This window comes from Pterocles gutturalis, unplaced genomic scaffold, assembly GCF_000699245.1.
Source record: "Pterocles gutturalis isolate BGI_N339 unplaced genomic scaffold, ASM69924v1 scaffold43390, whole genome shotgun sequence".
Lineage (NCBI taxonomy): Eukaryota > Metazoa > Chordata > Aves > Pterocliformes > Pteroclidae > Pterocles > Pterocles gutturalis.
In genome coordinates this window covers 3,538-30,773 of record NW_010147434.1, presented here as the reverse complement: position 1 = coordinate 30,773, position 27,236 = coordinate 3,538, and the positions used below count along the sequence as shown (strand labels likewise).

General features: G+C 38.1%; 1 protein-coding gene across 1 annotated transcript; it reads left to right on the top strand.

Annotated features, from left to right (window-relative positions):
* Positions 1-3,015: 3,015 nt before the first annotated feature.
* On the top strand, positions 3,016-27,236 carry LOC104470920 (kinesin-like protein KIF13A). Its single transcript, XM_010086041.1, has 14 exons — positions 3,016-3,025; positions 5,733-5,825; positions 6,298-6,478; positions 7,514-7,601; positions 8,753-8,887; positions 9,345-9,457; positions 14,465-14,576; positions 14,973-15,185; positions 16,762-16,872; positions 17,974-18,108; positions 19,301-19,431; positions 21,169-21,255; positions 21,362-21,528; positions 27,022-27,236. Exons 1-14 carry the CDS (start codon positions 3,016-3,018, stop codon positions 27,234-27,236), a joined length of 1,791 nt encoding a protein of 596 aa, XP_010084343.1.

The following is a 27,236-nucleotide window of genomic DNA, read 5'->3' as shown; positions in this document are numbered from 1 at the left end:
TTGATCAGGAAAAGTTATGAGTTTGGCCTGAGAACTATAGGAGAAATGTTTTGAGAGTAAGCAAAATAACTTCTTATTACCATTTCTTTCTTAACGTGAGTCAAGAGTCAGTTCGTGGATAAGGACACACCTGCTTGCCCTGAAAAGCTCACAGACACAAATAACAGCTCAGTGTTTTGGTGAAGGGGAGGACACAGAGACCTTCTCAGAGACAAGAACAAGGAATTCTTTTCACAAACCTAGACAACAGTAAGAGCCCATTGAAGTCTGCAGTGGTATTGGATTTTTAAAAGGAAGGGAAGAAACCATTCAGTTTGTGAAAGATTCAAGAGATGAGATAAATAACTACCGTAGCACTTAGGCAGATCCATTCCAAGGACCACACGCAGTATTGACTTGACTGTGGATTTTTCTTAAGCTCCCTAAGCTGCGTCGTGTTTAGCCTGTGATTTCAGATCTGTGTTTCTGCAGACTGCATTGTCCTGAGAGGCTGAGCACCTGACTTTGGGCTAAGCTGCAATTTTATATGAAATATATATATAAATATGTATATGCTGACTACTCTTCCAGCGGCTATTTTAAAAGGAAACAAATCAGGCAAGTGGCTTAAAGAACTGTACGCTTCCACCTTCGCAAAAGATTGTAAGTTGTGGATTTTGAGCAGACAGGATTGTCTGTGTGTCTGTCTGTAGTTCAGGTCTACCCATTTAAGCTGTTAGGTGGGAGAAGCCTATCCCTGTCTTACTGTTCCCTTGACTTTTTTTTAGAGGAGAATCTGTACAGTATGTAGGACTTAATTTTGTGTCACATAGCTGGCACCTGACCTGTATATTTTTGGGGAAACTTAGTTATTCAGTATGATTTTGGCACTGTATGGGTCAGGCACTTGTAGTGTAGATGTTGTGGCATCTAGTTTGAAGCACATGAAACCTTTTAATGGATTAAAGCTTTGAACATTAAAGACCCCAGTGTTTTGTCAATACTGCAGTGTTAGGCTGCAGTAGTCAGATGATGCTAGCCGTTGTGCTTTTAGGTTCTTGTTAAGGTGAATCATAGCTATTTTTTTTCCAATTTTAGAGAGATTGTTTTGAAACTGTTATCTTGCAGAACTTTTAGTAATTCTGATCTCCACAGATCAAATTTTATTTTAACTATTAGATCATGGAACCAACTGCAATTTATTACTGTCAAGATTTGCTTATTAAAGTGTTCCGGGTTAGAGATAAAGCCATAAAGAGCATTGTCTTTTCAGTATTGCACAGAAGAAGTGGCTATTTGGTTCTAGCTGGTTTTGCAATGGAAGGCAGGGGGTTTCAGGAACAGCAGCGATGTGTCATAATATTGCAGTTGTGACCTGGCTGAATGAATCTGTGCTAACACCAGACGGTTATCCCTGTTTCAGATTGACCAGTTATTCTGAACTAGAAATACTAGACATCAAAAAAAAAGACACTGAAACGAATTTTTGTTACAGTACATCTTGAATGTGTTTGTCACTAAATGAGCAGATCTTAGCAAAGACAGTAACTGCCTTTTTAAAATGGAGTTTTGTTGGAAAGGGTGTGGCCCTTTTTCCTCCCCTCCCTTTTTTCTGTCACCAGTCTGGAGAACTTGAGAATGTTCAAACATGAATGTTTAAACTTTATTTAAAAATAGCTTCATTTTGCAGGTTGTGAGAACAGGTCCTAGGGTTCCTCTGCAACACATAGGTTTCCCTAGGAACACTGTCAAATTGGATCTCCTGATGAAGCTTCAGAAACTGTAAGGGGATGATTTGGAGAAAGAGAAAGGGGAATAGCAAAGAGCTATAAGAGAGAACACTTAAATATCTCATTCTGACAGTGATGTGTGTTACATTCTTGCATGTCAGGGTACGTATTTATCTTTCTGTTTTCAGGGACTTTTTATTATCTTACATATCTTCTGAATTTAAATGTTCTGGTAACTTACGCTGGCTCAGAGATTCCAGCTAAGATTTTCACATGCAGCTTTGTGGGTAGGTAACGTGACAGTTTTATTTAAGAATTGTTAGCAATTCAATAGCCACTATTAATATGTGCGCTGCCATACTTTGGTACCTTTACTTTGGTTTATATTTTTGCCATCGAAATAAATACCCAACCATTTCACCAGGTAGAGAACATGTGAAAAAAGCTTTTTAGCTTCAAAGTGCCATTCTAAATGCCCTTGATGTATGGTAATAGCACAAGTGCAGCATTTGAAAATGCCAGGAATATATGTAGGTTAAAAATGTAAATCTGAGAGGAAGGTGGGTTTCCTTCAGCTTTTGAGTAAGTCACAGATACCATTTTGAACACTTAAATCTTCAATATCTTTAGTATGGTTATTGCTAAAAAATAAATGTTTATTATCTTGGTTTATTGGTTCTTGGAAGAATGTCAAGACCATGTCTGACTGCTGAACATGGGAAAATGTTAACTTCTAAAAGCTGATGGAAAGATTCTTGGGTTATTGTCCTGCTGGGAGTGGCCTTCTGAGGGATTGAGGGTCATTAATTTTATCTTTCTTAGGTGTTTCTTCTGTTGGCGTCAGGTTTGCATTGCACTTGTCAAAATGCACAGATAATGTCTCGAAGCTATGAAGACAGCTACAGCTGTCCGGTGAAGGTGGAAAAGGTTTCCATGTTGTATTGATGTTGCTTCCCAGTAGGTGTTCAGAACTGGGTGGACGTTCACCAGCATTTCTCAGGTTTGATTAGCAGAGCATCCCTAACGCTGGGTTAACGGGGTTTCCCACATTTGCAGCATTGGGGGCACTGCCACATGGGCTGTAACCTGAGTTACGGAGCATCCAGCAACATTGTCTGGTAGTGTTTCTCACTGTGGGATTCCAGGTTAAGTCTTGCTGCTTAAAGTAAAGGAAACAAGATTGTTTAGTCTGTGGTCTGCAAGAAAAAGTCACCAGACTTTGCTTCCTTTTCCTGGAAGGGATGAGCAGATGGGAGATCCTGGCCTGTGAGAATTAGCAGCTTGTGCACTTGTTCTGGGCTCCCCGATGGCCTTGGGTATGTGTTCCTCTGACTGACTGCGTACCTGTCAGTCACCTAAGACCTGCCCATGTTCTGAGCAGAAGATGGGAGAGGGGATGAGTGTTTCAGTGTCTGGCCTTCAGTTGCCTTGGTAAGAGGTCTTAGCCAGCTGGGAGACTGGGAATCCCTGTCTTAAGGACGACAAAGATTGGTGTAGGGGAATTTATTTAGTTAACAGAAAGATTTCTTTTTTTTTTGTTCTGTATTTCTCCCTTTTTCTGTAAATTAATTTAAAATCAAGTTAAAACCTCTGCTTACCTCTTTAAATATTAGTATCTGTGGAAGAAAAGTCCTGTAAATAAGGAAAAGTATTAATTGCAGGCAGTATAGATTAATTTAGCAAACTAAAATGCAGTAGTGTAGATGAAGGAACAGCATTATTTCTTTTGACCCTAAGTGCTTCTAAATGTAATTTAGTTTGTAAACCCACTAATAAAATTCATGAGGGAAGCAGTGAGGTTGCTTAATGAAAAATACCAAAATTTCATGGTTGATACGTTGCTACACTCAACAGTGCGCTACATTAGCGAATTAATAAAATACCCATAATTTAAGTTTAATATCTTGTGTTCTTTTCTGTGAGTGCACTTAAAAACAAATCTTATTTTCTCCCATGCTAATTTGGTTACTATAAACATCACTCTTTAACGACCCACTTGTCTATGTTTGTATTGCTGAGATCTTAAAGCTGCAGTAAAGCCACCTTCTTAGAATTCTGTGTCAGTGTCGGATTGACTTGCAGTTTTAGTGTTGACCGTTTGAAAATTAAATCTCTTCTGAAAAAAAAAAATAAATCCAACTTTGCCTGTGAGATTGGAACTGGGTTCCTTTCCTGGTAATTAGCAGCAAGAGATTTTGTAGGTTATGTTAGGGTTATCGTGACGTTCGGTGTGTTACAACATTTTGATAGCTGGTTTTTTTTTGGGAGACATGGAGGAGGTTACTGTTCTACTGCTTGTCAGAAGGGGGGGTAATAAAAGTTTTTTCCTTTTCTGACAAATGGTTTTATTCTCCACTCACAATCATTGTGAAATATATATGCTTTTTCTCTTAGTAATTATACTCGGCTTCAATCTTTGCCTGATTTTGTGTTCTTGCTCAGCGAGATAGTAAGCGGCTCCCTGACTGTTTCATACTTGGCAACTTTTAAATGGGCCCTCAGGAGCTGGTTGCAAAGCAACTTTCTATGTATGGTACTTTCTTATCAAAATCTTCCTCTGTTATATTTTCTTCATTCATTCTTCAGTAGTTTAACATTCTGTATAGCTGTTTCCATGTTGTTGAACAGTGCTTTCTCGAAATCAATACTCTAAAGGTGACCAAATGATCAGAAGTCGAATGCGACTTGAATAAATGTGCATCAGGAAGATGGAGTTGTTCCAGAGTACAGCAGATCCTCCTCTGGTTTTAATTCCTGTATTCAACATTTCTGAACTGTGTTAATCCAAGGAGCAGTACCATTTTGGAATTTTAGAAATTCAACAAGACCATTTGATAAGGCATTGCTGCGCTTGTTTCTCCTCTAAAGCAGAAGAGAAATTAGGTTAAAGGAAATGTAGTACTTTTTAGTCCTTTTTACTTGCCTGTAAGTCATTCCACAATCATTCCACAGGTTGTTCTGCAAGAATTTTCTAGACTACTCAAGGATCATAGAGTCTAAATATTCTCATGCAGTATATAAATGTATAGCTAGATTTTTGTTTTATGCCAGTATGTTCCATTCTGAGAACTATGGAAGACACTGTTGCATCCACTGTACAAAATAATTTCTTGTAACTGAAAACTGCTGAAACTAACTTACTGAAAGAAGAGATGCAGCTAATGACAGCTGTTCAGAAAGTCACCAGGCTGTGAATGGAAGTTTAAAACCAAACACCAGAAGGTGTATAAATACTGTCCTTAGCTCGACTCTTCTTGTTATGGATGTACACACAGCTGGTGTTCTGATCAGAACTCAAAGCAGACAACCCATTGACCCTTTTTGTGGTGGACAAATCTTGGGCTTTCCTATTTAAAAAAAAAACCAAACCACCACTATGTCTATTTTAATTTTCTCTATCTAGAAGACTGAAGTGCATCTAAAATGTGCCTAGCACAGGGAGACAATTTTCAGACTATGAAATTCTCCAGCTGATGTTTCAAACTATGGATTTGCCAGAATATATCCTCAAACAGCTGTGTTGAAGTCTTGCAGCCTCCTAATATGCATTTCCTGCCTGAATGTCATGTGAATGCTTTTATCTTGGTTCCAGCATCACCTTGCCCTGGAGTGAATCAGAATAGCTTATGGTGAAACTTGAGGGCAATTCCCAAGAGAACAACTACTACTATTTCTAGCATGATACTTGTTGTACCTCTAATATCCTAGTTCACTAATGGGTTTTGTTGCAATTCTGTTGCAGAACTCTTTTGGGCATACTTTGTGATTAAAGAATGCATATTAATTACAAAATTTACACTTAAGTAATACAAAATGTAGACATCTACATTATTTTTTAAGCATTCAACTCCTATGACACCTTCCAAAGAACTGCTTCCTTCCCAGGAAAATCAGCAATATATTTAAACACAGAGGTAGCTGTTACACTAGTTTCAAGGAACAGTTTTGAGCTTGTCGCTCAGTTGTACATGAAATAATTTGTTTGTTCATCAATGCACTCAATAGCAAAACAATATTTTCTAGGTCAAGAAGTGGTGTTCAAGTGCCTTGGAGAAGGAATTCTTGAAAAGGCCTTTCAGGGATATAACGCTTGTATTTTTGCCTATGGACAGACAGGTGAGTCTCCTGTGCCACAGGGAAAGAACACTTTTTGTGCACATGGGAAGAACAAAACACAAATATTAAGCTATATAAGATTTAAAAGGTGTATTTTGTAACATGTTAAATGTCAAACATCTAGCTCAGCCAGTGATAATGGAAAGTTCTTAAAAGTGGCTCTGTAAATATGTTCCCAGTTCCTAGGTGCTGGGTCTGCTTTCAAAGCCTGAAAAGAGTAGTTCATACCTAAGACTCATTTAGCCTTTTGAGTGTGAGTGTGTTCAAAGGGGTCCCAAGTAATGGCCCTGCTGAAAGAAACCTTTACGTACACTGTAGACCAAAGAGCAAGCTGTCTGTCTGAAGTAGTATGTCATGTTGTTCTGGTATGTGCTTCTGGAGGAGTAAAAAGAGAATTAAAAGATGCTTCATGAACAAATGAGTAGCTTAGAAACTACATTTTAAAGCATTTTCTTCTCCTTTTTTCCTGTAGGTTCAGGAAAATCCTTTTCAATGATGGGCAATGCAGAGCAGCTGGGTCTGATCCCACGGCTCTGTTGTGCTTTATTTCAGAGAATCTCTGTGGAAGAAAATGAATCTCATACATTTAAAGTTGAAGTGTCCTATATGGAAATCTACAACGAGAAAGTCAGAGATCTGCTTGACCCGAAAGGGTGAGTAGCTCCACTCTCCCCCACAACCTTCCTTATTTTTGTCTGAAACTTTGTAAAAGTAGAAATCATTTTTGGAAGTCCTTGAGAAGGTTTTTTCAGAATGTATGTTTGTATGACTTCTTTTGAAAGGATTAGATACCTTAGATTAGATACCAACCACCAGAAAGAACAGAATATCCATGTGAAGCTTGTATATGAAGTAGTAACGGGCGTGGATCAGTTTAAGTATTAGGATACCATCATAATGATGGGAACAAATACTGTATGAGGTGGTTTACCAGAAAGCAAGACTATGTACAAGTAAATTCAGGGGTAGTTTTACTACATGATCCAGATGATATTCTGGTAAGAATTTTCATCAACTAGAAGGAGTTTGAAGCCCATTTACAACTTGTTTCTTGTGGTTTAGATATTGAACTTTTTAATGTGGAAGGTAACACCTCAGAATATACTCATGGCACTCTTTCTTCCATTTTGTCTACACAAAAATACTGGTTAGGCTACCTCTGGCTTCGAGATGTGTAGACAAGAGGTAGTTTGATAGGTTTGTATTGGCTGAGCATTGATGTACGTGGTATATATTTTGATTCTTGAACATAATTGCACAAGGTGAAGTGTGCAAGTTAGTTAAAAAGGTTGATTTGAGACTTACTCTATATGTCAACGAAGTGTGAAAAATGCGAGAAGAATTGACAAATTGCTGGGGGCTGGGGCGAAGATTTTTTGTTTCCTTTTTTGTCAGTGTTCTTTCTGACAAATAAGGTTTTTCAGATTTTGTTCCAGCTACAAATAGTGGGGTGGGAGGGTGCATTAAAAATAATTAATGTGTATAGATTAAAACCAGGTAGATTAATTTGAGTCTTTATTATTAATTTGAGTTAAAAACAATTGTGGAAGACTTTCTTCCTCTTACAATTAAAAGACATAAATTGACTTTGCTCCATAGAAGATTCTTATAATTTTATACTGTAAGTTTTGTTTTTTCAATAAAGTTCACGCTAGCGGATTGTACATAAAGTTTACTTTATTCCATAGGAGTCGGCAGTCCCTTAAGGTTCGAGAGCACAAAGTGTTGGGACCATATGTAGATGGCCTGTCTCAGCTGGCTGTTACAAACTTTGAGGTAAATCTAAACAAACGACAAGTTTATAAACCCATGGATGTAAGCAATAGGAATCTTAGATAAACTAGTGTCTATCCAAACATTTTGGTTTATGGTCTCTGGCAATAGCAAAGATCTTCTCTAATGCTTCAGGAGTATTTATTTAATGTAAAACCATTGGATTTGCCTTTATATTGGTTAAAAATGTAATAGTGGTCTCTCTTTAGTAATTTGTAATTTAAATCACGACAGGATCTGAGCCCACTTGACTTACCAAAACACATTCAAATAAATCAGTAGTGTAAAAGCCAATGAACTATTGTAGTTACAATGTAAATAATATAAAGTGGGACAGCTGTATGACTCGCATAGGCCTTTCTTTTTATGAGGAACCTGATCTGAAAAATGTTGTTTTTTTAAAAATGTTCATTCTTTGTGTAGTATTATGTGGGAACCATGTTTCTTTTTTGTGGGGATTTTTTTTTTTTGGACACATCTGTGCATATGATAGAGTTATAAAAACTGCTTTTGCAGCTTTTTTGGTGAATGGTGTGCTTTGAAATTCTAGGAAATTTTTTTCATACCTAATTTTTTGCTGATGACTGATGAAAGTTCTTTTAGGAAGTTTTTTTTGTATCTAGTTTTTGGCTGATGACTTTTATGAAACTGTCTTGGAAGACTCAGCAAGCACGTATATGAGACTCGGCGTAGTCATCTTTGTTTTTATGTACGTGGGAAGATAGAGGCTCCAAGTGAGATAACCCTTTGAGCCAATTAAGTGAAGATGGGATTAGTGCAATTCAGTAAAGAGGTGCATTGTGTTCAGTTGTGTAAGTAGATCTGTGCTGGCCTGATTACTGGCATTAAACAGTATGATTTGTTATGTGGATGTTGCCAGCATATTTCAGCAGCAGATAAGAAGGAGCATTGAATGTAGTTGCTGGGCTTTTAAGCGCAGCACTTAAAACAGAGATGTGTTTTAATGTCGTTCTGTGGAATTAAGTAACCTCTGTACCAATACATTTCAAAATGTGCAAAGAATTTTCTCATTTCTACCTTCCCTTCTTCCTCTCTCTTACATGTATGCACCCTTCCATCTAGATGGGGACTTTAGTCGGCAAGCACAATACTTGCTTTTATCCTAACATCATTTTTTATTCTTTTTGCTCTAGGATATTGAGTCGCTAATGTCGGAGGGAAACAAATCACGAACAGTTGCTGCGACCAACATGAACGAAGAAAGCAGCCGCTCTCATGCTGTGTTCAATATTACAGTGACTCAGACGCTTTATGACCTGCATTCTGGTGTATGTATTTCTGCTTCTACCTTTAATGCCGTGAGGTCCGGTAATCTGAGTAACACTGGCAAGACCATAAGGTTGAGAGAAACCTGGAAGAGTGAGGAAACCCACCAGATAAAGGAGACAGTTGGGTCACTTTTTAAGATTATATTGCCACCCTGAAGCCTGTCTTAAGTCTTAACTGTTGCTGGAGTTGGTATGTTTTAATGGCCTACTCTGCCAGTAAGGTTATTGATGTCGCCACACAGCTGATTCAGGTTCATAAATGCTTCAGCCCTTTACTGTAAAATACATGAGGGACTCTTAGAGCTATAGAAACTCTGACAAATCCTTCTTCTCTCATATCTTGAATTTGACACTTTAACCCACATGATTATGAACAGTGGTTCATGGTGCCTGTGTCAGACAAGCACTTTGTGCCGGTGTTTCTTAACTGTCGTTCTCCCATGTCCCATCTGTGCAGAATTCTGGAGAGAAGGTCAGCAAGGTCAGCCTGGTGGATTTGGCTGGGAGCGAGAGAGTGTCCAAAACAGGAGCTGCAGGAGAACGGCTGAAGGAAGGCAGCAACATAAATAAGTAAGACATGGGCATATGCAGGTTGCAAAGCTTAGTCTTGTAAGAGTGGCTGTTGTTTCCTTGGTCTCTCCTCTTGGTGTGCTTGTCATGGGTCAGTTCAATGATAGACCTCGTCAGAAGCAGTTCGATACGGCTCTTTCAGCTGCTCTGTGACAAACACCGTGTGTTTCTCTACATTGCCGTAGGAACCCTGATTCATACTTGACTCAGATGAGGGCTGTATGAATTTTATCTGGAAAAAGTGACAGCAGCGCTCTTTAAGCATATACCTTTTGTGATTCACTAATACACCCTGTCCCCAGGCTCATGCGTGTGTCTTATGCTCAAGGAAGAATGCAAAGTTGCAGAGTTGAATGGCTTTGTTCCAACATGTATTAAAATATGTAAGAGTATAGTTCACAGTTTAAGAAAACCGGATCAGAATGAAGCTGTTTTAGTTTAGCATTGCCTTGGGCATTTGTACTCAAGCAATGACAAGTTTCAAGGCACTTCTTCTACCATAATTGCTGTGTTTATTGCCCAAAAGCAAGAATTTAGCACACTATTACTGCTGTCTTAAGTATACTAATTTTCCTGGGAAAGAAAGTTTAACTGTTGCATTAAAAGCTACTGCTTTTTCAATTTAATTTTGAAATGTTACAAAATGTTATTTTAAGTTAACAATGAGAGCCCAAAGTGTGTTTGAACAGCATCCATGCTTAAAATTGTTTTAAATTACCTCTTTTTAGAGTTTGAACATGTTTGCTCTTTCTAGATTAATTTCTAGTCTTCTTGGTGTTTAATGCATCATATTGGCAGCCACGCCGGCATAGTCCTTGTGAAACAGAATGATGTGGCTCTATTTGCCTGATGGCAGGTATTGTACCTTTACCCCACAGGTTACCAGTTAAATTCAGATTGGTTTTACTAGAAACTGTATTTATTTGCATAAACAAAGGTGAGATTAAATGTTTCTTTCTAATAACTTGGGGAAGAATTCAAATGCCAACTCTCCCAAGTGTAGCTATAGATAAAGACTTCCCTTTTTTTCTATTAGGGCGTTTACTCAATGTTAAACTTCTACAGTATTGATGCATTAGGGGAAGGTTGTTTTGCCCATGCTGAACCTCTTTCACAATATAAGACTTCAAAAGCAAGCACCAAACTTTTCTGTAAAAGAAATTTTATATGGTATAAAACTGTTTATTAAGCACTCTCTATTTGCAATCTCTTTTGGAACTGATAGGCAAGAGAAGTCTTGGTGCTGTGGTTGGTGTATTTTATTAGATTTTTGCTGTTACTTGGAGCTTTAATGCAGTCTGACTTTTTCTGGAAGCCTTAAAATTGGTGCACATCTTTTAATAAGCTAGTTCTTCAGAGAACACTGTGCATGATCTTCCTTTTGGTGTGATGCACCTTACTAGGGAAAGGCAATAATCTTTTCTGGAGTAATACAGAATACTTAACCATATACCTTACTATGCTGGCCCCTTTTTAATTTTTTTTTCTTATATTAAAAAGCAGTAACTTAGATTGCTACCATGCACTATGTTTAATGAGATAAAAAATGGAGCTGCTGAAGTTGCCTGGCAAATAAACTTGCTGCTGGTGCTGCGTTTTGTTGCCTCAAAAGAAGAATGTGAAAGTAACATACCTGTTTGTGTATTTGCAAGACAGGGAAAATGTGCACTCAAGTGTGCATACCAAAAGTGCATATGTGATATTCAGCCAGTCTCTGCAGGTTTCTCTGCTCTTTGTTTGCTGCGTGAAACCTGGCTAGGGCTCTGGCAGCTGCCGCTTCCATCCCACAGCTTCTTCTGTTGTAGACACTGTTTCCTCTCTTGGGACAGTTGTTGCAGAGTGGGGGTGATGGATTGCTCTCCCACTTACTGAAACGAGAGAGTCGTGTCGTTTTGTTAACATCTTCAAAAAGTTGTAGTAAAGATTAGCTCTGTTTTTTCTCAGAGCTGCTGCAAAGTTGCCTTGGTGAAGGTGCTGGGTGTCTGCTCTTTATTGAGGTTTTTGGGGCACTTGCTGTACCTCATAGGAAAGCTGGATGGGCCTGTTCCTCCCCAGGATGTGCTAGTTCCCATACCCAGCATAGAGATGCAGTTGCTTAACAACTCTTTGTGGTGGTGTAGTTGAGAATTTCTAGAATACAATAGTAGGAGGAAGCAGACTAAACAAGCTGTCAATTAGTGGCTAAGAAAAATGCTTTCTGTGGGCAGTCTGCAATTTTAACTCTGATTAGTAAAATCCTAGCTGTTCTCATTTAAACTTGAGAATGCAAAAAGAAGCCTTTACAATGTCAACTGGCGTGGTTTTAGGGAGATGTTTTTGTTTTGAGAGTTATCTAATAGAGAGGTGGATTCTGCTCATGGAAGGATTTGGTGGTAAGTTGTACAGAAGTAGCTTGAATGGGTGCCATTTAGGGACAGAGCTGTTGAGGAAGCACCACAAGCAGCACTTTCCTTCAAGTGTTGCTGTCTCCGACCATGGTGGGAGTGTGTGAGCTTCCCGCCGCCCACTAGCAACGGCAGCCTGGTCGTGCCTGAGCAACAGGGACAAGGAAACAGAAAATGTGCAGAAATGGCACTTTCCCATGCTCTTGCACCACATAAGTTTGCTCTGCGGCTCCTGAACTGCCTCAGTTTGCCATGTGCTACAGGCTTAGGCCTTGTGGTTGATTCATTATATAAGTGGTGGGAGATAGGATCAAAGTAATGACAGATCTCTGGTGCATTGTTTAGCATGAAGGAAAAGGAAGGAACCCAGCCGATGAGTCCTGTAATTATTTTGTTGGGCAGCCATTTCTTTTACTGCTTCCTGAAGGTCTTTAGACATCTTTGTATTATGAAATATCAAGCAGAATACATAAATTACTCCAGTTTGGCTTTTATTGCAGATGTTAAAAGTCTTAAAATAAAATTAGTATTTATAAGGAGCAGAAATATTATCACATCTTTTAATCCTGTGTTAATAAACTGTAGCTTATAATTTCCTGTTCATTAAGATGCAGTGCCCATAACTTGAATAGGTGTTGCAGCCCTGGTGTGAAACAGTTTTCAATGCTAGGCCTTTTGGATCCCTGTTCTGAGTATCCTTTTCTTCCCCCTCCCTCAGTTTTTAGCTTTGGTTTTTACATTTCCCCTCATTTGAAAGAGGAATCAGAGGAAAATAAGCCAGGGAGACTTTTTAACTTTATGCCCCCTGAAGGTGGGCTCCATTGGGAGCGTGCTGGTGGTGCTTTTCGGTTGTGCCGCAGGAGGTTGCTACGGAGCAGCACACAGCATCCTGCTGTTTGCTCTGGCATATTGAGCATGCTGTCATCTCCATCTGTGGAGGCCAGAGACTAGAGGCAAGAACCAATTCTCATTCCTGCATCTTCCCCCTGCAAGCTTTCAGAGATTATTAGGCTTTTGTTTAGGTCACAAACTCAAATGAACTGTCCTTTTTGCTGTGAATTTTTCAGAGGTGAATCGGAAAGCTATCCTATAGACAAATTCACAAAATTGAGTGTTCTCTTGGGAGATCAGGTTGCCTAGCCTCTCCTGAAATTTCTTTTTCTTTCAATTCTGCTTTCAGGTCTGTGCTGTCTTCATACCGCTTTGTGCTATATGCAATATGAGACATCTTTTGTGACACATGGGGTGGTTCTTGTTACCTTACCCTCACGTATCTTGCATGAAGTACCCTTCTGCAACATTTTTGTCAATTTCTAAATGTTATTCCTGAACCACTGTGAGTTTCAAGCAACACTAAGGCCCTGTTACAAATATTGTACAAACACCGCCTATCAACTAAAATAGCACTACTTCTTTGAAAATAAAACTCAAAAGAATGGAGTGCAACAGTGCAATTAAAGATTTATTTGACTACCTAATTGTGATGCTGATGAAGTTTTCCTAGGTCGTTATAAAGATATAAATTGGGCACGAGTATGATGGACCAGTGTGCTCTTGGACTTCAGTGCTGTCTGTTTTAAAACCCTTTAGGCTTCTGTTTAATGTTCTCAGGCTCTTGAACCAGCTCATTGTCTTAAACATACTCACCCCAAGAGCCCCAATGTCACTTAAAATTTACACAGGGTGGTATAACAATTGGATAATATGACGCACCTCTGCTTTGCACTGAGTGCTAATACAGTTACCCCTGTTGGTAGAAGCGGTGCATGTCCCCAAATGAACGAGTTATCTGTATTTTTTTTCATGATTCCAGAGTGGTGTTTGGGATGTGGCTGTGTGCTAAGCAGTTTGGGGGCTTTTCTCTATCATGCTTGTGCAACATTCTTGTAGATGGGAGATTGTTTACTCTGTTCCCCTCACGAGAAGCTAGTGAGGTGCCACCTCAATTATAAATCAACACATTTGTCAAGGGACCTTGTAATTGGTCTCTTCTGATGAGCAGTTTTCCATTGTCGTGTGATGGGTGATTAGTTTTAGACTAGTTCTCCTGGGCCATAGTTGGTCATGAGGATGCTTCCTTATGGCTAAAGAATTGTAAAGTTTTAGTTGGTGGTTGAGCCAGTGCTCTTAAAATAGTTTCTAGAGATGGGGGATTCTTGCTGTGCTGCCAGCTCTGACTCGTAACAGTGTAATGAGGCAGTGTCCAAGATGGAAAGATTTTTAGTCTCTGAGAAAAGGTGTATGTCTGTTCAAAGGCAGTGATTCTCCATGTACTGAAGCAGTCTGCTTTGCACTTTTCAAGCAATTGTAAATACCTGAATATTTCAATTTAGTCTTTTTGGAACTTAGTCTTGGTACCAGATGAGATGAAACACGGTAGCTATCCATTTTCTTTTTCCAAATACATGACTTCAATAAATCCATTGCCCTGTTTGGAGCAGGGTCGTGGGCTAGCTGGTCTCCTGTAGTTATTTCCAGCTTAAATTATTCCAATATTTTAAAAATTGGATGTGGAGCTCTGGAGCGCATAAGTTAAACTCTTTAGCAAATCCCCTTTTCTGTGTTTTATTAAATGTCCGTTTGGAATTTGTGTTAAAGCTGTTCTGCTGTGTTGCATTTATAGATCACTTTCAACGCTGGGCTTGGTTATATCATCACTTGCTGATCAAGCAGCAGGAAAGGGAAAAAACAAGTTTGTGCCTTACAGAGACTCTGTACTCACTTGGCTTCTCAAGGTAATTAACATTTTCTGTTTGCGCTCTTCACAAGATGTCAGTTTAATAGTTTGTAGGATCATTGTAGCATACGTCTGTGTACGTGGACTTCTCATCTTTTTTCTTCTTTTTTAAAGAAATGAACTAAGGAGCTCTCCTAGCTGTATGTTCCAAGTAGTATGGACAGATAAATGTATCTTGTGTTAATTGTATGTAATTTGGCTGTTTTCACTTATGGTGGAATCAAAGCTGGTGGAGGTGGCTGTAAATGTTGATGGATTGTACTGGTTAGTTTACATCCAGAACACCTTTCAGTGTCTAAATAGTAAGTTGTGTATTTTAAGTATTTTTATAAAGGCATTGTATAGTCTCAGAACAATTTTTAACCCTCAGACTTTCTGTGGATGCACTCTACAGGACAACTTGGGAGGAAACAGCCAAACTGCCATGATAGCCACGATTAGTCCAGCAGCAGACAACTATGAAGAAACACTCTCTACTCTGCGATACGCAGACAGAGCCAAGAGGATAGTCAATCATGCTGTGGTGAATGAAGATCCAAATGCTAGGGTCATCAGAGAATTACGTGAAGAAGTTGAAAAACTGAAAGAACAACTCTCACAAGCTGAGGTAACATTCTTCACAATACAATGTAAACCAAGTTTCCCAAGGAAGTGTCAAACTGTGAAATACTAACTTTCTTTTTAAATCTTACAAAATGAAGAAAGGAAGAGTCTTGCACTTTTTAAAAAAATAATTAATCTTGTTTCCTGAAATAAATCCAACATAACATTTGCTTATTTTTAATAACTTAAATGAGGACAACATTGTACTGATGGTGACTCTTGTCAGAATAGACTGTTTTTGAAGAACTTCATGTCAAGCAACAATTGATGCAGCACAGATAAGAGCTAGGATACAACTGCATTCTGTAGACATGGCAGAATGTTTTTTGCGTTTCTGGACTTTATAATTTTATGATGTCCATAAAGTGTGAAAAGCTGTAAATTTGGTATTGGCCCACACAATATGTGCGAAGTTTCTCTCCTTGGCATTTATGAAAATCTATTTTAAAAATTGTCAAAACTGCCACATTGTAACTGTCAGCAATTTGCTTTAGTGCTGTAACAGTTAACGCTGTGAGATTGCTGCATATCTTAGATTTATACTTATAATTGGAGAGTGAAGTATCAGGTAGGATAGTTTATTTGGTGATATCTGGAGAAATTAGGCATTGCACTGCAGGAAAATATTTTTGATCTTTTTAGGCAAGATAGAAAATACTGGTAGAAAAAGAACAGAAGTGTGTCTGAGGGGAAATTTGTGTGATGTTTAAACATCACGTTCATTTAAGGCGTAGTGTTCCTTGTATGAACAATTTCCTTACAGGCTGAAATGGGAAAAATCTGCTTTAAGGAAAAGAAGCCATTCACTTGTCTTGTAAATAAAAATTTGTTCTAATCCCGTATTTTAAATAAAAAAATATTATTGTAGCATGATCTTCATTATGTTGGTGAACTGTGGCTGAACACAACAGTAGGAAGGTGTCCAAAGTCTTACTAATTTTTTAAAAAAGGTTTTTCTCATATACCTTCTGTTAAAAACAGTTATACAGAGTTATAGGCCAGCCTGTTGAATTGTTCCTTGGCACTGGATGTGTTCAAGCCCTTTGCTTTTGTTTCCTATTGTGAAGTAAGAAGCCTGTGTTAGCTCCAGAGCATGCCTTCCTTTGAAGGTGATCAACAGTGTCACTCTGAAAGCTTTAATGCAACTCTAGGAACACTTACGAAACCAAGACAGAATGGAAGGCTAAATATGAAGAGTTATTGGTATTTGAAACTACTATTGGAAGAAAGACTTCACTGCTGAACTTATGACAGCTAACACTTAAAGTTTTCAAATATTTAGATATTTTTATAAAGACACTGAAGCTTGAGTGGCCAGGCCCAGAGATTTTGTTGGTTTCATTAGCCTCTGGAGCTATGTCGATCTTCAGCTATTTCAGGTCTGGACTCATTATAGGATGCTTCTGTGCTCTTTGGCAAGTGACCTGTTTCTTCGTCTCCTGCCATGAAAAATCTGGGGACGTAGTTGAAGTCTGTACTTGTTGCATTTCATATTATGTTGCCGTGTTCAGTCTCCCGGTGCAAGCAGATGTTGCAGTGGGAAGAGTAGCTGAAGATTTTTGCTAATTTCTGTCTTTTAGGCCATGAAGGCACCAGAACTGAAGGAAAAACTGGAGGAATCAGAAAAACTAATAAAAGAGCTGACAGTCACCTGGGAAGAAAAGCTAAGGAAGACAGAAGAAATTGCACAGGTATTTCAGAAATTTTGAGGAGGAAAGGCCAGATACTCATAGTGCAAGTCAGCTGGATTTCATGAGCTGTAGTGGTTTATGGTGTCTTTCCCACCAGCTATTTGGAATTCCTCTAGGTTTTTGTCTTTTTCCCTGGTTTCTGGTTGTTTGGGGTTTTCTTGAAGTCTAAATTTCATTAAAGGTAGCTATGTCATGATATCATTGATAAAAGCTAATATTTTATTTTAAAATAAAACATCAAAGTATGTTTGGTCAGCTCATTTGTTAGACCACAGTGGGATCTTGGATGTGTTTCCCTTGAAGTGACTAAGAAAATGAAGAATTACAAAAGGATCAGAATTTTGGGCAGTATTTCTTGCTTTTGCTTTTAGTGACTTCTTAACCAGAGAAGGAGAATGCGTATGCTAATATTTTAAGTACAATAATAAACAGACAAGACTTCTGTATTCCAGTGTACTTTTCTGTCATTTCCACCATCTATACCTTGGAGAACAAGACAAGTATTGTTGGTTTCCCTTTCTAGTCCTAATGTTTGAGACGCATGCTTTGATGCAACCACTGTTTAAATAAAAAAAAAAAGCAAACCCAAAAACCAAGCAAACAGGGGTAAAGCCAAACCAAACCCAACAAATACCCCAACCCCCAAACTGTGGCAAAGCAAGTAGATGCTCTAGCTGAATTAATGATACTGTAAAAGAGTAAACCTAAACTGTGGCATGCTGTTTTCTAAGTTGTCTGTGACTATGGTTATCTTTGAAGTAATTGCGACTGTGACTGGTTTTTAACTAACATAGAGGTTCAGAGCCATGTGTTGCTTATGACTAGCTCTAATAAAATCAGTAGGGCTGCTTAGGTAAGTTCCACTTTGGGGAAGCAGGTGTTTCAGGATTAGATCTAACTTTTTGTTATTGGTGTGTAAAAATAAATTCAATTAAACATACGGTACTTGACCAATATCTTAAGTTCTGTTTCTGGTAGCAATGTACAGAATGCATGTTCAGCATGTGTATCTTCAGCTTTAGTTGCTCTGCTTTCATTTACTTGCTGTGCTTGTCTCTATGTATTGCAGCAGACAAGATGAACCTATTTTTATGCTTGCAGGAAAGGCAAAGACAGCTAGAGAGCATGGGAATTTCCCTTGAGTCTTCAGGTATCAAGGTTGGGGATGACAAGTGTTACCTGGTGAACCTGAATGCAGACCCTGCACTCAATGAGCTTTTGGTTTACTATTTAAAGGTAAGAACGTGAATGTTTACACAGAATGAAAGGATACGTGGTTTTTGTTTTGAATTCCTGGCTCACTTTGTTATTCAGAGTGTATTTAGAGTTTTAAGACTAGTTGCACCAGAACAGGATAGGCCGCCTCCTGCTCTTTAGGCGATTGTTCTCCCTTTGCAGTTCAGCTTCGTTGTTTTCATAATTGATCTCCTGATTGCCAACAGTGGGAGAACTACTTAGTGTATTCCGGTGTTGAGATAAATTCTAACTTTTCCAGACAGGATGTGAATAGAATTGCCTTTTGGGCTGAACTTGAAATGAGAGCCTCGTGTTAGATGATTCTTTTTGTTAGCAAACAGAGAATAACTTTAAATACTCAATGTGTTAATCAAAAAGTGATGATGTTTAGTAGTAATCAGTAAGAGTAAACATAGACTTCAATGTCAGAAAATATTAAGAAAAAGAGAGGGGAAAAATGAAGTGCTGTTAAAAATGTACAGTAATTTATTTTCCTACTGCCGCTAGCTTTCAAACCATTCTGTTTAGCGTAGTCTCATGTCAGAGTGAAATAGTGTCAAATATGAACGTAATAAGTTTGTCAGGAAATGCGAGCTCTTTGTCAATAAGATATAAAAGACTATCCTGTCTCTTTTTATAGTTCCTTTTCTGCTTCAGTGGCTGAGATAGGGCTTCTGTATTTGAGGAGTAGGAAACAAAGCACATCTTTAACAACAGAAAAGTGTTTCAGCAGAATTTACAATATGACCTGAAATGATGTAGAGATTAGTGTGTTTAGTTGAGTTGCTCTATAGCTGTTTTCTGAAAAGGAGCCAATTCCATGCACCTTGTTTTACCATCCATGTTGTCTTCTGTTATATATATGCCTATATGACATGGCTGGTTTTCTTCACTATTTGCATTTATTGCTTGTATGAAAGCGTAATCTGAGAATATTTTAAAATCAGTATTTGTGTGTCAACTGCTTTATTTTGCTTTTATCTAAAACCATATGAAGATAAAGTGAGAGCAGAAGAACAGCGTGTGTGTGACCTTTGCAGTCTTCAAATCTGCTGTGGCACCATTTCTGCTCTATCGAGGCGTTTAACAAAGGCAAGCACATAGATTGTGCAGTCTGTGCTTTGGCTAATATTTTCTTAGTTATATAAACAGAGATAGTTTGCTTGTCTCTTAGTAACAGCTTATCTTCTAGGATCACACAAGAGTTGGTGCAGATACCTCTCAGGATATACAGCTCTTTGGTATAGGAATCCAACCAGAACATTGTGAGATTGATATTGCTTTAGATGGAGAAGTTACACTCAGACCAAAAGAAAATGCAAGGTAAGGAAAAAATCAGCATTTTTCAGTGAAGCGTTTGCTTTTGTTTACCAGGAGATAACTTGGATGCATTTTTACGTAGTCAGCAATATCTTACATTATGATCAATGAGTAGCTTTATTGTAGGTGACTTAAACAGATACTTATAACTGAAATTCAGCAGTAAGCCAGAGATTTCCCCACATGAGTGCACACTCACCCACCCACCCGCTCTGCAGCAGAACAGGCTATCAGTGGCTTGGCTGATAAACCACAGAATAAACCATCCCAAGAAGGTACTCAGTAGGAATGAGGGACCATTGCTCTCTGTATCTTGGGTCGTGACAGGATCACTGAGACATTGCTGGCAATCCTCACTCATGTGATGGGATAGTAGGCTGTGTCTTGATGGGGGAGGATAAATTGTGCCTTGTGAGTAGCTCCTGTTGTAAAGCTCACTATTTTGTGAGAAAGAGGTGTTTTAAAGATATTAAGATCTTTAAATTATTTTCTAAATCTGTAATTACTGCTCTCCAGTAAATAGGCAGTGTGAAGTCATGTTTCTCCTTTTGTTTCTACTTCAGTATTTTAATTACATTGCATTTTGGGGTCACTGTGGCTTCCTGGGTAGAATTGTCACTTCATCTCCAGTGGCATGTGATAGTTAATGGTCATACTGCTCAACTCATATCTGAATAACTAAATAATGTATTGATTAGTATAAGAATGAGAAACAAAAGTTTAAAAAGTCAATCTCTTTCGTTCTGCCTTCAGTGAAATATTTTGTAGTATTTGCATTTTTCTTCTGTACCCTCCAGTACAAAATTTCAAACAGATGGGATTCAGACTTGTGGTGATAGAGCTACTGTACTGGAAATCAGTCATTTTGACTGGCGAGAACAAAGGCACACATCTGTGGAGAAACATATTTTGTTTTACTTGTACCTCATCTGCAATGCTTAACCAGATGTTCTTAAGATACTAGTGTCAAAAGAAATTTACTTACCAGAATTTCACTTAAAAATAAATCTGGTTTTAAATCAAGTGCTTACATATTTGCCTTGACTTACTTGAGAGAGACAGCTGAATTTAGAGCACTGCATCTGAAAAGGCTTTTTTGTTTTACTTAAGCTTTTTTTTTTTCCTTTCACATAAAATGTTCTGCTTTTTGACTAATGTGTGGGAAAGTTCAACAGCTCCATTTTTCCCATTTTGTGACTGAAACTTAAATACAAGGAAACCTAAATGCAAAGATAGCGGTATAACAGATGTTCACAAAAATAGATCCATGTTAATAATGGAGACTCTATTTGTTGAAAGAATGAAACTTGGATCTAAGGGTCTTTTCGTGTGCTTGAACACTGAGTATGTTAACAGTACGTTTTACAACTGTGTGTTGGCTAACTTATATCTTGAAGAGCTTTATCAGTAGGATTTGCATGTATCCAAGTTTACAGACTGTTTATAAGAAACAGGCAGTGACCCAGTTTAAGAAATGGACACATAGAGAAAACTGTGCAACTAAAAGCAAAAGAGTTGTACCAGCCCAAGCTGGAGAGGAAAGGTGCTTTGTGTTTAATTCTGAGAGTAGAACCCAGACCAATGACTTTCTCATTGATTCGTTGATGAGAACCTAGCAGATTTGTGCATCGTATGATACAAATTACTGTCTGTATGTGGGAGAAAAGGTTACTTTTCTTGTAGTTACTTTACAACCTTTTATTTTTAGGATTTCACTGAAGTTGTGTTTTCTTCTTTCAGATCCTGTGTAAATGGTGCACTGGTATGTTCTGTCACTCAGTTATGGCATGGAGACAGAATATTATGGGGCAACAACCACTTTTTTAGGTAATAGGTGATATTTACATTCCAACCTCTTTACATTCAGCCTATTTTTTTTTCTTCCACTTTTCTGGATAAACTTTTTAGAAACTGCATTTCAATTTTTATACAGAATAAATTTACCAAAGAGGAAACGACGAGATTGGCTGAAAGACCTTGAGAAAGAAACTTCATTAGGAGAACATGATCTGGATGCAGCTAGTGAAGCTTCTTCAGAACCAGACTACAACTACGAGTTTGCACAAATGGAAGTTATTATGAAGACACTGAATAGTAATGGTAAGGCAACTGCCAGATAAAAATGTTCTTTTGCATTGTCTAACAAATTCAGCGTGGAACTTAATTTCTGGGTAGAACAAGTGGTACACTTGCTCCAGGGGCCTTTGGAGCATTTTCAGAAAAAGATATTTTACAGAAGCAATGTTAGGCGTATGTGTGTATATATGTGTGTATGTGTGCGCATATATATATGTATATATGCACCTAGGTATAAATGCAGACACACACACAAATCAGCAAGTGGTTTGTTCCCTGACACACAATTTTATCTGTACATCTGCTGTCCTTTATAGTGCAGCTGAGTTGTAATCATATGCCTAAGTCCTACCAACCTCTTGCTTTTGCAAGTTACTGCAGACAAAAGAATGCTCCAGATATGGCTCAGTTAGTTCCATCCTTCCTTTTTTATCAAATATTACTGACACCATTTTAACCTTAGTAGAAAACACTGAAATGAAAAAAAAAAACCCCAATAGTCAGATGTCAGCTAGATTGGTTTTTAATGTGTGATCACTCTCAATATTTTATTTGATCTTTGTTAGAACCTATTGTGATGCCTTTTTTGGACAGTATAATAAAATACAGTATGTATAAAATACAGTATGTATAAAATAATGGTATGGTATATATAAAACCATGTGGTGTTTTCACGGTTTCATATGGTATAAAGAAATGCTGAAAAACTTGGTAAACTACTGGATGCTTTCTACAGGTTTTTTAAATGCACACAATTTCAGAGGCAGATACCTTGGATTTTGGTCAGTCACCAAGATGATACAGTAGATCATGTTTCATCGCTTTCTGTTTTCCTTTTTTTTGTATCTTCACAGTATTTTCATTGATTGGTGTGGTTTACTTCTCAAAATACAGTATTTACTTTTTTCTTGGTCTCTTCATGTTGTTCAGCTTTCTGTGTTTTGCAGTTGAGTACAGCATGATGGTTTCATATGCTTGATGCTCTAGCAGTAGTTTGCAGAATTATTTTTTTTACAGTTTTATTTAATAGGATTGCTTGTGTGAGTGGGTTATAGGGTCAGGTCATTTAAGTTGATGTGAAATGACTTTTTGATAACACAAATATTCTCATTGTGGTTCACTCATGCCAGGAGATGAATTTCAGATGAGTCTGCCATCCTGGTGGTCTTCAGTGTTGTCATCCCTTGTGAAGATTCTGTTGCCTGTTTTAAGGCCTCAAACCATCCCGTATCTATGCCAAAACTGGGACAAAGGTTTTTAACTCTGTTGGCTCATGCATGAGACTGCTGGAGAAATATGAAAGCATTAATTGATGCTTGATTTGCTTGTCACTAACCAGAGATTTGACTGAACTGTAGCAGTCTACAATGAGTCAGTGTTCTTTTAACAGAGGGTCGCGTTTTTTGGTTTTCATGTATTGTTATGTGGCTGATGGAAAGGATTCTTCACAATATTTTAAGTGTCCTTATATTTCAGTTCAGTAGACTTTGAGTGTGGTCCAGGCCAATTTTTGTCTTCGTCAATTCTGTGTCTTTGCTCAAGAACAGTGCAGATGTTGCTGTTTCATTATAGCTCTTTCCTCCCTAATGTGCAGCAAATGTTAGTAGTCATACGTCGCACAGTTTCAGAGACATCAGAACCTAGTTATCCTGCTGCTTCTCTCTTCTGCTCCCTCCCACATAGGTGTTGCTTAACTAAGTTGGAGAAGTAAGGGATAATAAAACCCTGACGAAACAAGCGACTGTGAAGATCAGAGTCTGATCTTTTGAGTTGAAGCTAGATAGCGCTTCCAGATTCTGTTCTTCTCAATGGTATAGCTAAAATACAGGTTTTCTGACAGGCTTCCAGTTGGTGGGTAAGAAGTGTAAAGCAGCTTTGCTGTAATACCATTTATTTATTCTTCCTTAAAATGAAAACTAAATATGGTAAGGAAGAATAAATAATTAAATAACTGAAGTTAGCTAATTCTATTATCCATATTCTCTAGAGAAACCCTAGGGGGGAATAAAGGGATATCTTAAAAATGTTATTAGATAGTTATAAGTGTTTATGGGTTTGGGATTTTTCTTTCACATCATGGTTTGATATAGCCAAAAGCAAAAGTTTTTGGTTTTCCTTTGTTTTGGGTTTTGTTCTCTCTTGATCTATTTGAGAACAGTAACTGTCTTTAAATAGGCTAACTTCTGCAGGGCGCAAGCATATTTGATTTTATGGCATGTAACCTGTACAACAGCGTCACATATTGCATCCAGCTCCAGAGAAACTCTGAGGAAAATGTGTAACTTTGAAAACAGCTGTAAAGAAAACATCCAGATTCTTTCCTCGCTTCAGCATGTTTCCTTTCTTTGTGGGATTCTGTCAGACCAGCTTTATACTGCTAATTTATGATGCTGGTCAAACACAATGCAGCAAAGACATTTATTTTATTCTTGTGTACGGTGTGGTGGTTAGGTAAACAATGTGATTAGGTTACGCAGGCACTTAGGTGAAATCTTCAGGAATTTATTCGGTATTGTTGTGACTGGATGAACAGATTCCAGTTGTGAATTAAGTGACATTGCAGCAAGGTAATAAATGCTGTTCATCCTTCGGAGGAAGTACATTCTTCTGGTTCGATGTTAATGTTCTAACATTTTGCAGAGGATTAGCTGCACATGAATGACCTTGTCAGGGTGACTGAACTCTTGGCACATAAGTATGTAAAGGATTGGAACTTTAACACTCTATGGAACTTGCTGTATGTTTGGTAGGCACTGGGTAGAATCTTCCCTAATTTATTGGACTTTGCATGAGAAACCTAAAGTTGTGGAATATGCTGCTTAAATCTAACTTAAACACTATTGTGTTCTTTTGAATTGTGAAAAACTTGACTTTTATTTTTTTCGTCTTCTAACTAGGTGGTTTATAATTCACAGTGTATTTTGTGTTTTTTCACTATGAAAGGCTGCGGGTTTTTTGTGTAAACTCTTTCTCAAGTTAAATTGTTAAAGTACAAATTTACTTTTTATATTTCAGAACAATCATCACCCACTTTTTTTTTTTTTTCATTTTTTTTTTTCCACCAGCAGTAGTGGATTTTGTTGAAATTGGGAATTTTTACACTAGGTTCTTACGTCTCATTTCAAATATTTTCCGTGATATAATTTGATCCTTTGGTGGTTGTGATCTTGTAAATAAAAGTGACTGAAAAGATCACTTTTATTAAGGAAATCTGCTTCCTGAACTTGGAGCTGGTCTTTGAGCAGTTTAGGAAAGTCTCATCTTAATGAGTCAGCCTTAGATTTGTTTCCTGTGTTTGCAAACACAATAGAGAGCTTTAGTTTCTTCCATGCCTCTTCTGTCTTCTGTGTCATGCCTGATTTCTCAACCGTTCTTACACATAACTAAAATAATTTTAGGGATTATCCAGTAAAACATGTGCGTGTGAAGGTAATTCTGGTAATACCTGGAGAAGTTAGGAGGAGAAGGATGATGATGATGCAGATCAACATGAATAACTTGTTTTGTAGCCTAGGATATTAAACTTAGTTCAGCGAGTTGGTCTTTGTTGCACTGTCTGTTTAAAAGCTAAAAATAGCTGTCTTTCTGAGAATGTCATGTAATAAAAGGTAATATTTCTGGTTATTTTAAGACACTTTTATGCATCACTGTTTTGCTACTTGGTTGCTGTTTATACTGACTAATTTTTAACTTTGTGCTTGATAATTACCATTGTGGTGGTATTTGATGATGCCTTTGTGTGAAGCCAGTCATTTCTTCCATGGATAATGGTAGGGCTGCAGTAGCAACTTGCAGTAGTGCTTGTCTTCTGCTAAAAATAAAGATGTGCTTTATATCAATCTTAGTATTTCAAAAAAGGATGCTGCAAGGCAAATACCCCCTGTAACAACAAAACCCTGGAGATCCTGTTGGCTTCTCTGGCATTCATAATAGGAAGGATTTTTTTATGAAGTGACTTACCTTAGTAGCCATATGTTAAGATTGCAGACAGTGAGTTATTTTATCTTTAGCAAAATTGGTCTCAGTAATTTTTAGTACTAAAGTTGTTATAGATTACCGAATACAGTAATGTTATGTTGGTTTGCAGAGATACAGGGGATGTGTTCTTTGGGAGAGTGTATGTATGTGTTATGGTGCCCAACATATGCTACTAGTGATGGAAACCCTACAGAACCTTTCATGTGAATCCTTTATTGCATGCTATAGTAACCCAAATTTTCTTTCATGTGGCATCGTAGCATCAGGAAAACTTGTACAAAATCTTATGAGGACTTGGTTTTGGTAATGAAGACAGATAGTTCATAATTAAATCACATTGATGTGATTTTTGGCTCTTTTTTTTTTTGAGAAGCATACCTCTAATTCCAAAGTGGGACAGTGTAATTAACTCTAGGTTTTTTTCTTCTCCCTCTTTTGTGACAGACTAGTACCCTTAAGTCACAGCAGCTCTTATATTTGCAACATGTAAGAGGTATCACAATTATTTTAAAGCTGAATTTTTTTGCATTTGAAAATCCTGGCGTGTTCTAGAGCTGCAGTGTTGCTTCCCCAATAATCCACCACTCCAGCTATGGAGCTCCTCTCCCTTCACCACCTGATGGACAGAATCAGCAGTCTGTTAGGTGGCATGCTGTTGCTCAGATACTCATCCAGATTGGTCCTCTTGCAGGCCACTTTTTTGCTGTGTTTAAGCTTCCAGATGTATATACATGAAGCAGATATATACTTGGTGTAGTATATAAAAGGAACTTACTCCACTGACTTGCTCTTTCAGAGGCGCAGTCTGGCATTGGACCTAAAACCAGGAATAGACAGAGTAATGTTTCTCTGAATGCAATTTAGGTTTAACTTTAGCTGATTGGCACAAGCAGTTGTTGTTTCAGGATAGAGTATCTAAATGGATATTTGTTCTGGGTTGATACTGAGGTGAAACGTGGTTTGTAAAGCTAAGTGCAGAAGTCTCCTCCAGAACGTCCTTTGTCTGCTTCAGTTCTGCAAAGCGCGCTGGTGCAATGCACCCTGTGACTAGTCAGACCATTGGTTTGTCTCAGTTTTCAACTGCAGCCCTCCAACATGTTTCGTTCTCTTCCAAAATGGAGAAAGTACATTGCTTTTTACTTCCTCAAGTTGTTTCCTTCTCTGGTTAACATCATCTTCCCTTGTATTTTGCTTTGTTCTCTTCTTCTTAATGTGTTCCCTTTTCCATCTATTCTTTTTTTGTCCTGCTGGGATTCTGGAACATATTGTAACTTCACAGTACTGAGGTAGGCAGTAGATGAGGATCTTAACCATTGTTCTAGCCTCCTTGCATGCCATATTTTTTTTTTCTTGTTTGAATTTGTTTATTTAATACAATACACATTATTTTGGCTTTTGTTTTGGGGGGCAATGGCCATCTTGTGTTTGCAGAGACTCTGGCGTATGTTGATTGTTACCAATTAAATGATGAGTGTTCTGTAATACTGAAATGGCACTTTCTCACTTTTCTTCTCTCTCTTCCCTCCCCTTCCTTTTTAGATCCAGTACAAAATGTGGTCCAGATCTTGGAGAAACAGTACTTGGAAGAGAAGCGGAGTGCTCTTGAGGAGCAGCGGCTGATGTACGAGCGTGAGTTAGAGCTGCTGCGACAGCAGCTCTCTCCAGAAAGGCAGCATCAGCATTGTAGCGACAGACTCTCCTACACTGCTCAGACTGCACAGCAGAAAGTAAATCTCTGGACAGAAGAGAGGTGA